Source organism: Aotus nancymaae, unplaced genomic scaffold (genome assembly GCF_030222135.1).
Source record: "Aotus nancymaae isolate 86718 unplaced genomic scaffold, 86718_ANA_hifiasm-v0.15.2.pri h1tg000028l, whole genome shotgun sequence".
In the NCBI taxonomy this organism is placed as follows: domain Eukaryota; kingdom Metazoa; phylum Chordata; class Mammalia; order Primates; family Aotidae; genus Aotus; species Aotus nancymaae.
The window spans coordinates 33,464,405-33,477,642 of record NW_026988441.1 but is presented as its reverse complement, the minus strand read 5'-3'; the positions used below and the strand labels follow the sequence as shown (position 1 = coordinate 33,477,642).

Here is a 13,238-nt window from a genome sequence, read left to right as displayed (position 1 = left end):
CACCTGTGATCCTAGAGTCCCACCTGCCCCCATTGCTCCTGAGACCTTCACCTAGGGGGCATACCCATGTCGCCATCAGGTTCCTAGACCACCTCCAGCCTCAATTACCCCTGAGACACCTCAGCAAGCGGCCCATCTGCCCCCAGCACCCCTGTATTTCTGAGGCTGCCAGCTCTGTTCTCCCCCTCACCCCAGCAGCCACACCTGTGATCTTGTCCCGAACCAACTTGCAGGACTCAATGTCCCCGATGCTGCCGAAGAGGCTCTTGAACTCATCCTGGGTCATGTTCTGGGGCAGGTAGTTGACGATGAGGTTGGTCTTGCTGTCGTCAGTGGCTCCATTTGTACCAAGGAGTGGCCCGTTGGGCAGGGCCGGGCCGGCCGGGCCCCCCCCCACCTGAGACTCCATGGCCCCCAGTATCTGCTGGAGATAACAGGTCGCATCCGCTCACCGCCCAGTCCCCACACCAGGGACCTTCGGGAATGAGTGGCTTGCTTGTGATGAATTGGTCATGTCTTAAAGGGGCTTCATCATGGGGAGGGGTCGCTTTATTATTCTAATTATCAGAATAATGATGGGATTCCATATATTGGAATAAGCACTAGGGGAAAAAATAGCGCCTGATGTTTTTACTGCAAGAAATCCCTTATATAAGTACTATATGTGCAAACAGAGGCCCAAAATCAACCTGTGCATCTACAGAATAATAAATGCTTTTGTGCCAGAAATGCTTTCCAGCCGGGCACGGTGGCTCACACCTGTAATCCCAGCACTTTAGGAGGCTGAGGTAGGCGGATCATCTGAAATCGGGATCCAGACCAGCTTGACCAATATGGAGAAACCCAGTCTCTACTAAAAGTACAAAATTAGCCAGGCGTGGTGGCACATGCCTGTAATCCCAGCTACTCGGGAGGCTGAGGCAGGAGAATCACTGGAACATGGGAGGTGGGGGTTGCAGTGAGCTGACATCGCTCCATTGCACTCCAGCCTGGGTAACAAGAGCAAAACTCAATCTCAAAAACACAAAATAAAATAAACGCTTTTGCTTTCAGAAAAGTAAATCTAACACTTTTAGTAGCTTTTTTTTTTTTTTTTTGAGATGGACTCTCGTTCTGTCACCCAGGCTGGAGTGCAATGGTGCAATCTTGGCTTACCACAACCTCTGCCTCCTAGGTTCAAGTGAGTCTCCTGCCTCAGCCTCCTGAGTAGCTGGGATTACAGGCGCCCACCACCACACCTGGCTAATTTTTGTATTTTTAGTAGAGATGGGGTATGTTGGCCAGGATGGTCTCAAACTCCTGACCTCAGGTGATCCACCCACCTCAGCCTCCCAAAGTGCTGGGATTACAGGCATGAGCCACTGTGCCCAGCCCCATTTTTAGTAGTTTTTTTTTTTAGAAAAAAGGTCTCATTCTCACCCAGGCTGGAATGCAGTGGTGCAATCACAGCTCACTGCAACCTCAACCTTCCAGGCTCAAGCAATCCTCCCACCTCAGCCTCCTGAGTAGCTGGAACTACAGGTGCATGCCACCATGTCCGGTTAATTTTAAAATTATTTGTAGAGATGGGGTCTCACTATATTGCCCAGGCTGGTCTCAAACTCTTGGGCTCCAGTGATCCTACCACCTTGGCCTCCCAAAGTGCTGGGATTACAGGTGTGAGCTACTAAGCCTGGCCTTTTTTGCAGCTTTGAAGCCTCATAAGCCCTTCCCTAAACATATTTATTTCCCTCCTCCCACCAAAGGTAATTCCTATCCCAAATGTGCTAATTATGTCTTTGGCTTCATGCATAAGTTTCTTACTAGTCATTTACCTGCCTCCATCTCCCCTTGCCACCCCCAGTTTTCCCATTGAGCTATTTTGTTCTTTTGCTTTTTCTGCATAACATAAAACACCTTCAAATAATGACAAATTTAGTTTTTCATCTTCAGTCTATACCGGTTATCTCTTTTCTTGTCTTATTTCAGGGGCTACAGTGTCATAGTGGCTTCTCTATTCCTGATGCTAAGGGAGGTGCTTTAAACATTTCACAGCTAAACACTTTAATTTTTATTTTATTTTAATTTATGGTCTTTGCTATGGGTTTTTTTTTCTAGATGGCTTTTATTGGGTTAAGAACATTTTCTTTTGTTCCTAGATCCTAAGACTTTTTTAAAAAAGGATGTGAATTTTTTTTTTTTTTTTTTTTTGAGCTGGAGTCTCATTCTGTTGCCAGGCTGGAGTGCAATGGCTCGATCTCAGCTCATCGCAACCTCCGCCTCCCAGGGTCAAGCAAATCTCCTGCCTCAGACTCCCAATTAGCTGGGATTACAGGCATGCGCCACCACACCTGGCTACTTTTGTATTTTTAGTAGAGATGGGGTTTCTCCATGTGGGTCAGGCTGGTCTCAAACTCCTGACCTTGTGATCTGCTCGCCTTGGCCTCCCAAAGTGCTGGGATTATAGGCATGAGCCACCATGCCCGTCAGGATGTTGAATTTTATTGACATTTTTCTACATCAGTTGAAATCATTTTTTTAGCTTTACTTACTTAATTAATTTATTTTTGAGACAAGGTCTCACTCTGTCACCCAGGCTGAAGTGCAGTGGGGCAATCTTGGTTCACTGCAACCTCTGCCTTCCAGGCTCAAGCGATTCTCCCACCTCAGCCTCCCCAGTACCTGGGACTACAGGCATGCACCTCCAAGCCTGGCTAATTTTATTTTTCTTTGTGTTTTTAGTAGAGACAGGGTTTTGGCATATTGCCCAGGCTGGTCTCAAACTCCTTGGCTCAAGCAATCCTCCTGCCCTGGCCCTCCAAAGAGCTGGGATTACAGGCATGAGCCACTGCACATGGCCCATTTTTTTAGCTTTAATATATTAATGTCATAAATTATATTAATTTTAATTATGTTAATTTTCTAACATTAAACCAATCTTCATGGGATAAACCATACTTGGTCATGCATACTGGAGTTTTGTTTTTTGTTTTTGGAGACGAAGTCTCACTCTGTCCCCAGGCTGGAGTGCAGTGGCACAATCTCGGCACACTGCAACCTCTGCCTCCTGGGTTCAAGTGATTCTCCTGCCTCAGCCTCCCAAGTGGCTGGGACTACAGGCATGTCTCACCATGCCCGGCTAATTCTTTGTATTTTTAGTAGAGATGGGGTTTCACCATGTTAGCCTGGATGGTCTCGATCTCCTGACCTCGCCTTGGCCTCCCAAAGTTCTGAGATTACAGTTGTGAGCCACCTCACCCTGCCTGGATTTTGTTTATATACATTGCTTGATTTAGTTTGCTGAGATTTTTGGTGGTTTAGCATTTTTTCATATATGTTCAGGAGGATATGCTGTTTTTCTTTACACAAAGACTCTAAATTGGTAGAAATTGGCTGGGCATGGTGGCTCATGCCCGTAATCAGCACTTTGGGAGGCAAAGGTGGGCAGATTGCTTGAGCTCAGGAGCTCAAGACCAGCCTAGGCAACATGGCAAAACACTGTCTCTACTAAAAATTAAAAAACTAGCTGAATGTGGTGATGTGTGCCTGTAAGGGAGGATCACCTGAGGTTGGGAGGCTGAGGATACAGTGAACCGTGATCACACCACTGCACTCCTGTCTGGGCAACAGAGTAAGACGCTGTCTCAAAAATAAATAAAGCTGGGTGTGATGGCTCAAGCTGTAATCCCAACAGTTTGGGAGGCGGAGGCAGGAGGATCACTGGAGGTCAGGAGTTCAAGACCAGCTTGGCCAACATGGTGAAACCCTGTCTCTACTAAAAATACAATTAGCCAGGTGTGGTGGCACATGTCTGTAATCACAGCTACTTGGGAGGGTGAGGCACAAGAATTGCTTGAACCTGGGAGGCGGAGGCTGCAGTGAGCTGAGATCACGCCATTGCCCTACAGCTTTTGGGTGACAGAGCGAGACTCCATCTAAAAATAATAGTAATACAATAAATAAATAAAATATTAAATGGTAGAAGTTAATTTTGTTATGATGGATGGAGAATCTGAGCCTCAAAGATGTTAAGGAACTTGATGAAGTCACACAGCATATCCACTGTGGCACTGGAAATGAAATGCATACCTCCAGGAGATCGAGACCAGCCTGGCCAATATAGTGAAATCCCGTCTCTACGAAAAATATAAAAATTGGCTGGTTGAGGTGGCTAACACCTGTAATCCCAGCACCTTGGGAAGCCAAAGCAGGCAGATCACAAGGCCAGGAGTTTGAGACTAGTGTGACCAATATGGTGAAGCCCTGTCTCTACTAAAAAAATAAAAATTAGCCGGGTGTGGTGGCAGGCGCCTGTAGTCCCATCTATTCCGAAGGCTGAGGCAGGAGAATCACTTGAACCTAGGAGGCGGAGATTGCAGTGAGCTGAGATGGCGCCATTGCACTCCAGCCTGGGCAACGGAGCAAGACTCCGTCTAAAAAAAAAAAAAAAAAGAATTTTTTTTGTAGAGATGAGGTGTCACCATGTTGCCCAGGCTGGCCTCAAACTTGCAGCCTCAAGCAAGCCTCACCCCTTGGGCTCCAGAGTGTTGGGATTACAGGCATGAGCCACGGAACCTGGCCCAATTTTCTTACTATAACAGTCAACCAGGCTGGTACTGGCTCTGACAACTCAATATGCATCTCTGGATATGCCTGCTAGAGCCTCTGTTTCACTTTGCTGAAAACTTAAAACAACTGGCAAGGGCTATATGAAGGGCTATGTAGAGGAGAACTTTAAAGCCACTTCAGAGCTCAGCAGGAAAGAGTGCTGGGATTTGACTGACCTTATCTGTCAGGGACATAAGAAGGTCAAGTAGCCAGCATTTCCTTATATCTTCTCCAGTGGCACGGTTGGCACACAGGTTTGCCCTCACTTGAAAACCCAAATTGGGCCAGGCGTGGTGGATCATGGCTGTAATCCCAGCACTTTGGGAAGCCGAGAAGGGTGGATCATCTGAGGTCAGGAGTTCGAGACCAGCCTCGGCAACATAGTGAAAACCTGTCTCTACTAAAAATACAAAATTAGCCAGGTGTGGTAGTGGACGCCTGTAATCCCGGCTACTCAGGAAGCTGAGGCAGAAGAATTGCTTGAACCCGGGAGGTGGAGGTTGCAGTGAGCTGAGATCATGCCACTGCACTCCAGCGTGGGCAAGAGCAAGCCTCTGTCTCAAAAACAAACTGACTGGTAGTGTCTTTATGGAGGAATGAATTAAGAAGAATTCAGAAACCACATTCAGGCCAGGTGTGCTGGCTCATGCTTGTAATCACAGTACTTTGGGAGGCCGAGGAGGGAAGATTGTTTGAGCTTAGGAGTTGAAGCCCAGCTTGGACAACACAGTGAGATCTTGTCTCTACTAAAAATTTAAAAATTAACTAGTCATGGTGGCTTGCACCTGTAGTCCCAGCTACTCAGGATACTGAGATAGGAGGATCGCTTGAGCCCAGGAGGTGGAGGTTGCAGTAAGTCATGATTGCACCACTGCCCTCCAGCCTGGGTGACATAGTGAGACCCCTGTCTTAAAAAGGAAAAAACAGAGGCCAGGCACAGTGGCTCATGCCTGTAATGCTAGCACTTTGGGAGCCTAAGGGGGAGGGGAGTGGATCAACTGAGGTCAGGAGTTTGAGACCAGCCTGGCCTACATGGCAAAAACCCATCTCTACTAAAAATACAAAAATTAGCCAGGTATGGTGGTGGGCACCTGTAATCCCAGGTATTAGGGAGGCTGAGGCAGCAGAATTGCTTGAACCTGGGAGATGGAGATTGCGGTGAGCCGAAATTGCAGCTCTGCACTCCAGCCTGGGTGACAGAGTGAGATTCTGTCTCAAAAATAAATAAATAAATAAATGGAAAAAAAAATCATATACAGTTTTCAGTAGGAAAGATCACTGTGATTGATTAGCAATGTCTGCTGTGGTCACAGAACTAGAAACAGCCAGCAGGTACTAATTATTTCAGCCATCCCTGACTCAAGTTCCAATATCTTAATTATTCCCAAATATTGGCCACTACTGTGTGCCAGGCACTGTGCAAAGCACTCTACATGCAAGTTTTCTGTTCTTATTCACAACAATCCTAAAAAGGGAAGTTTTCCTCCCCCACTTCACCCCCACTTAATACATGAGGAAACTGAGATATTTTAAAAATTGCCAAAGATCATGCAGCATATAAATGGTGGAACAGGGATTTGCATATGAGTTTTTCTGATCCAGAGTGTGCATTTCCAACTTCCATTGCCAACCAAGAACGGTGCCAGCTCTAACATTTCCCAGCTGTGTGTCCTCAGATAGACTACTTAGTGCTTCTGAGCCTCTGCTCCATTTTGCTGCAAACTCCAAATTACAGTCACACTGGCCTGAGGAAGGAGCTAAAGCCATATGCTAGAAAGCATCTTGAACTGATTAGTTATATCTGTCCTGGGCACAATCATGGGAATTAAAAGCAGGCTTGTCACATCCATCATCCGTGCCTCTTAATACACTTACGTTATTATTTATTATTACTATTATTATAATTAGAGATGGAGTCTCACTCTGTCACCCAGGGTGGGGTGCAGTGGTATGATCATGACTTACTTCAGCCTAAACCTCTGGGGCTGAAGTGATCTTTATACCTCAGACTCCTAAGAAGCTGGGACTATAGGCGTGTGCCACCATGCTTGGCTAAGTTTTTAATTTTTTGTAGAGATGAGGTCTCGCTATGTTACCCAGGCTGATCTCAAACTCCTGGCCTCTCCCATCTTAGTTTCTCAAAGTGCTAAGAATTCAGTTGTGAGCTACCATGCCTGGCACATTATTATTTTATTTAAAGATTGAGTTTCACTATGTTGCCCAGCCTGGAGTGCAGTGATTATTCACAGGTGCAATCATAGTGCACTGCAGCCTCCACCTCCTGGACTCAAGGGATCCTCTCATCTCAGCCTCCCAAGTAGCTATGACTACAGGCATCTGCCATTGCATGGGGCAATACTGCCATATATATGTGTGTGTGTGTGTATATATATATATGTATATATATGTATATATATATATGTATATGTGTGTGTGTGTATATATATATTTGAGACACAGTTTTGCTCTTGTTGCCCAGGCTGGAGTGCAATTGTGCGATCTTGGCTCACTGTAACCTCCACCTCCTGAGTTCAATAGATTCTCCTGCCTCAGCCTTCTGAGCAGCTGGGATTACAGGCATGCACGCACCACCACACCTGGCTAATTTTGTATTTTTAGTGGAGACAGGGTTTCTCCATGTTGGTCAAGCTGGTCTCAAACTCCCGACCTTGGGTGATCCGCCCACCTCTTTCTTCCACAGTGCTGGGATTACACGCATAAGCCACTGCACCCGGCAATACTGCTGTATTAATGAGCATTCCCCTACAATGAGCAGCTACTATGCCAGGCACTGTGGGAAATACTTTGAGGCATCATTTCAGTTACTCTCCCAACAATCTTAAAAGACTGAGAACACGTTCTCTATTTTACAGATGATGAAAGTGAACTCAGAGACGTTGGGCGGTATGAATAGGGAACTTCATTTTAGTTCCGGATCTGTTTGCAGAGCTGTTTTTCATCATTATGGCCAATGCCTTGTCTGGCTATGTTGCCCAGGCTGACTCTGAACCCCTGGGCTCAAGTGATTCTCCCATCTCACCCTCCCCAGTAGCTAAGATTACAAGTGCAAGTCACCATGCCCAGCTAATTTTTTGTTTCTTGTAGAGATGGTGTCTCGCTATGTTGCCCAGGCTGTTTTCAAACTCCCGGCCTCAAGGGATCCTCCTGCCTCAGCCTTCCAAAGTGTTGGGATTACAGGCGTGAGTCACTGCACCTGGCCACCGTTTACTCTTTTTTTTTTTTTTTTTTTTTGAGACAGAGTTCTGCTGTGTCAGCTAGGCTGGAGTGTAGTGGCACAATCTTGGCTCACTGCAACCTCCACCTCCCAGGTTCAAGTGATTCTCCTGCCTCAGCCTCTAGAGTAGCTGGGACCACAGGTGTGTGCCACTATGCACAGCTAATTTTTTGTATTTTTAGTAGAGACGGGTTTTTGCCATGTTAGCCAGGCTGCTTTCCAACTCCTGACCTCAGATGATCCGCCCACCTTGGCCTCCCAAAATGCTGGGATTATAGGCGTGAGCCACTGTGCCCGGCCCATTTACTCTTATAAAACAGATGGCATAAAGTCAGCTCCCTGCATCTCCAATTGGCTGAGAGTTGCTCCCAGGAGGGCTGCCTGGAGGACCACTCTGAAGACACATCCAGGCTCAAAAAGAACACGCATTGGGTTGATTACCAGTGTCTGCAAGGCACCTGTGGTGATGCAGTAATGTTTGTGGGTGGGTGGGGCGGCTGAGACAGGAGGATTGTTTGAGCCTAGAAGTTTGAGACCAGCCTGGGAAACACCGTGAGATCCTGTCTCTACAAAACATTTCCAAAACAAATTAGCTGAGTGTGGTGGTACATGCCTGTAGTCCCAACTACTTGGGAGGACGAGGTGGTGAGAGGATTAACTTGAGCCCAGGAGTTTGAGGATGCAGGGAGTGTGATTGTGCCACTGCACTCCAGCCTGGGTGAGAGGGTAAGACCCTGACTCTTAAGGAAAAAAAAAATGACAGAATAGAAACAGGGTTGCGGCCGGGTGCTGTGGCTCACGCCTGTAATCCAAGCACTTTGGAGGCCAAGGTGGGCAGATCACCTGAGGTGGGGAGTTCAAGACCAGGCTGACCAACATGGTGAAACCCCATCTTAAAAATAAATAAATAAGAAACAGGTTGCACAGGATACAAACGGTGAAACAAGAATTCCGGCAAGGCGCAGTGGCTCACGCCTGTTATCTCAGCACTTTGGGAGGCCGAGGCGGGAGGATTACCTGAGGTCAGGGGTTTGAGACCAGCCTGGTCAAACGGCAAAACCTCGTGTCTACTAAAAATACAAAAAATACGAGGCGTGGTGGTGGGCACCTGTAACCTCAGCTACTCCAAAGGCTGAGGCAGGAGAATCACTTGAACCTGGGAGGTGGAGGTTGCAGTGAGCCGAAATTGTGCCACTGCACTACAGCCTGGGTGACAGAGGGAATCTCAGAAAAAAAAAAAAAAAGAATTCAGTTTCAGGGTTTGGACTTCAGAGCCCACTCTCCTAACAAACAGACCAGTAATAATAAAATAATAACAGCAAAGCGAAGCCGAGTACCTGTTCTCTGCCATGTCCTGGGCATCATGACATTTAAACCCACTCCATCAGTTGAGTCTATTAATTCAATTCAACAAATATTTACTGAGGGCTACCCATGTCGGACTCCACCCTCCTCATGTTGTCCTCTGACAGTTATGCCAGCTTTCTATGCCTCTCTGTTCCTCCTTAAGGAAGGTATGGCACAGAGGTCTCACATATATAGAGCTGGGTTCTGAATTTGCAACCTGGCTCATTGTGGGTTTTTTTTTTTCTTTCTTTCTTTCTTATTTTTTTGAGACAGGGTCTTGCTCTGTTGCCCAGTCTGGAGTGCAGTGGTGTGATCATGGCTTATTGAAGCCTCATCCTCCTGGGCTCAAGTGATCCTTCTGCCTCAACCTCCCAAGTAGCTGGGACTATAGGCTTGCACCACCCGGTTGGCTAATTTTTCTCCTTCTCTATAGAGATGGGGGTTTTGCCATGTTGCCCAGGCTGCAATCCTCCTGCCTTAGCCTCCCAAAGTGCTGAGATTACTGGTGTGAGCCACCACACCTGGCCCTGGAGATGGATTCTGAATTTGCATGCAAGCTTATTGAGGTAAGAATTTTATGTTGAGTTGATAAGATTTGCTATAAGAGCCCAACGAGCAATCGGCAGTACACAAGCCACAGCTAGATCCCTATTATTATTATTATTATTATTATTTTTGAGATGGAGTCTCACTCTGTTGCTTAGGTTAGAGTGCAGTGGTGTGATCTTGGCTCACTGCAACCTCTGCCTCCCGGGTTCAAGCGATTCTCCCGCCTTAGCCTCCCTGGTAGCTGGGACCACAGGCATGCACCATCACGACCAGCTAATTTTTTGTATTTGTAGTAGAGATGGGGTTTTGCCATGTTGGCAAGTCTGGTCTCGAACTCCTGACCTCAAGTGATCCACCTACCTCGGGGTCCCAAAGTGCTGGGATCACAGGTGTGAGCCACTGTACTAGATCCCTATTTTTGAACTCAAGTGGGCATGTGCGAAGTTTTCATTGACTTCCCACAACCACAGTGAACGGTAGAGAGGATCTACCCCATTTCTCAGATGGAGACATTGAGGGTTAGTCACAGGGACCTATGACTTGTCCAGGGTGACAGGAGGAGATGGAGGGGATGGTGTCAGCATCTCACCCCCTGATCCAATATCCACAGAGCCGAAAGTGTTACCGGATGTCCCCCTCCCCATGGAGTACCCAACTTGAATGGGGTGAAGAGGTGACTGGGTGGGTCAGACCCGGGTTCTTAAGGAGTTTGAGGTAGCCCCTCCTAGGCCAGGTGTTCCCAACTTGACACCATCAGAAGGCCCAGGCTGCTAATCTGGCCACCACCCCTTCTCCCTCACATCTGTGCCAGAGCTTAGCAGGACCAGTGTCGAGTTTCTCCAAGGCTGAGCCGGCTGAGCCCATAATGAGGATCAGACTGATGGAGGCCACACCCGCCCTGCTCCAGCCTGCAGTAAGTGCGCAGCCTGGGACAGTGGCCACGTGGGCATCAAAGGGACTTTGACGACTGGCCCCAGACAGAGATGGGGGGTGGTAAAGTCAGAGAGAAGGAGGGCAGATCAAAGATAGAGGGTAAGAAACCTTCCTTCCCATTCTCTCCAGTGCTGCTTCTAAGTCTCCCCCACTTCTGGTTTCTCGCTCCCTCTTTCTTCCTGTTTCCCTGCTTTCTCCACTGTCCTGCCCTCTCTCTGAACCATTCCCTGGCTTCATCACTCTTTTCCTGTTTTCCACCATTGCACATACATCTGAGGTACGGATTTTGCAGTGAACACACCTGAAGCCACTTGTTTCTTAGAACCTTCTGTGTCTGACCCCCACGGCCCCCAGCTGCTCTCCTGGCCCCAGTCACAGTGACATGCCTGGATACCGGCCGGCGACAATAGGGCATTGAGTGGCTATGCATGGTGAGGCTGGGCTACCATGTGGTGCTGACTGAGCCTCCTAATTCTGGGCCCTCCTTCAGTGCAGGGTCCTTGTGGTCTTAATTTATCACCACTCCTCCTCCCAGCCCGTCCCCATGATACATCTCTGCCCGAGCGCTCGCTTACAGAAGAACCCAGGTCCTCAAGGCCCTTGTGTGACCTATGACCACACCCTCTTTCCCTTTGTGCATTAGTTTCCTTTTTCAAATGAGAGAACCGATCAGAGGACGCCTAGGAGAGGCTGGACTGTTGCGGGAGTTCTGAGGTCCTCAGGAGGCCACATTCCAGTTCCCAGACCTGGGGAGCAGCACGAAGCCCAGAGAGGGAAAGGAACCGGCCTGAGGTCACACAGCTGGTGAGCCAGGCTTCAGGCACCTCATTTCTCAGAGTCAGGTGGGCGGGTCCCAGGGTCCATGAGGGGAGAGGCCCAGGCATGGAGGGAGCGCCGATCATGCCCCCACCCCCACTGCTAGCCACGACTCGAAAAAGAGGCCCGGAAAGGGACACAGTGCACAGAGACACACACGCAGAGACGGAGAGATAGGAAGAGCGGAAGAGGGAGGCCCGGGCGCCGGGACCAGACAAAGGACGCGAGGCGGCGCGGGGAGCGGAGTCGCGCGGCAGGGGCGGGGGCGGAGCCGGGGTGGGGCTATAACTAGCCAGCCCCGCCCCCGGGACACGCCCGGGCTGCCGAGTGGGAATCCGAGGGCTCGGGCGAGGCCGGGCCCCCGGGGCCCTGGGGGCGGGGCCTAGATGGGCGTGCCCGGGCGTGGCCAGGCAGGGCGTGGCAGGGCGGGAGGGGCCGCCCGCTCGGGAGCTGACCAGCTCCGTGGCTGCTGAAAGCACCGAGAGCGGGGCGAGCGGTGCGGGCGGGCGAGCCGGCGGCGCTCAAGGTCACCTCGCGGCCCAGAGCCTCGGCGAGGTGGGGAGCCTGGACCTGGCCTAGGGGAGCTGCCTCGGTCTCCTACCCCATATCCCTGGGGGCGGGGACCCGGGATCCGAGAGGTGCCCCCACCAACCCGCGGGCCCTCCTCTCCCCTCCCCCTCCCCCTCCCCGCAGCCCGAGGCGCCCGCGCGAGGCTACGGCCCGCGAAGAAGCGCCGAGAAACAAAGGGACGCGGCAGCGGCGGCGGCGGGCCCGCGGGGCCTCCGGGCGTGCCCCCTCCTCTCCCCTCCCCGCTTGCCGCAAGGTCGACGGGCTTGAGGACGAGACGCCCGCCTCCCGGGCGCGGCCGAGGCACCGGGCGCGCGATCCGACGCCACCCGCTTCCCTAGGGCTCTCGGGGACGCCCTGTCGCTTTGGCCTGGCCCAGCACCAGGGATCGGGCCCTGCGTTTGCCTGGGCGGCCTGCGGGGTCTGGGCCTGGATGGAGGAAGCATCCTTAGCCGCCACGGCCCCTCCCCCATCAGGCCTGCTGGCGAGGGGGCCATCCCGCCTCCAGGGCGGCGTCGGACGCCCCCTGAATCGCAGTCCGGCTCCCAAAGGCCCCTCAGGCCAAGCTCTCAGCGCCCTCAGCACTCCGGGCGCGGCCCTGCCCACTCTCAGGCCCCGAGGCTCGGTCCTACCCCCCCCACCCGGGCCTAGCTAGGCCTGGTCCTACCCCCCCTCCCTGCACCCGCCCAATCTCCGCGGAGCCTGGGCCCAACTCCTCCCAGTCCCGATTCCCTTTCGGCAACAGGGGAATACCTACAGTGACCATTCTTGTGTGCCCGGCGGGCGCGGTCCGTGTCGAGGGCGGCTCCGGGGGTCGTGCACTCTTAGTGGGGCGCCCGATGCTCACGCCGGGGTCCCGCCCGGGCGGCCTCTGGTGCGGCCGCTGCAGATGAGGCGATGAAGGCGGCGGCTCCCTCGAGGGCCAGGGACGGGCCCGAACCCGGGGATGCGCGAGTGGATGGCCGGGCCCCGGGGTGGCCTGCGGGCGGCAGGGGATGGAAAGAGGGAGCTGGCGCGGGGTTGAGGACGCCCCCTGCGCGGCCCCGCGGGGCCCGGGGAGGTTGCGCTTCCCGACAGAGATCGCGGCGCTCTGCCTTTCGCCGCCGCCCCTCTGTCGGCCCTGTCCGGTCCCGGGTGTTCAAGTCCTCTCCCCTCGCCCACCCTCCCTCCCTCCCTCCGGCCCGCGCTGCGCGCTCCGCGCTCT

General features: G+C 51.4%; 1 protein-coding gene across 2 annotated transcripts in view; it reads right to left on the bottom strand.

The window, feature by feature from the left end:
- Positions 1–13,238, bottom strand: part of ELAVL3 (ELAV like RNA binding protein 3) — a 26,863-nt gene extending 13,625 nt beyond the window's left edge. For both annotated transcript variants that reach the window (XM_012435961.3, XM_012435962.3), the window contains exons 1-2: positions 12,792–13,238; positions 205–424 (exon numbers count right to left, since the gene is read on the bottom strand). In XM_012435961.3, coding sequence (XP_012291384.1) covers positions 205–424; positions 12,792–12,800 — 229 coding nt within the window. In that variant the 5' untranslated portion in view covers positions 12,801–13,238. The remainder of the gene's footprint in view (positions 1–204; positions 425–12,791) is intronic.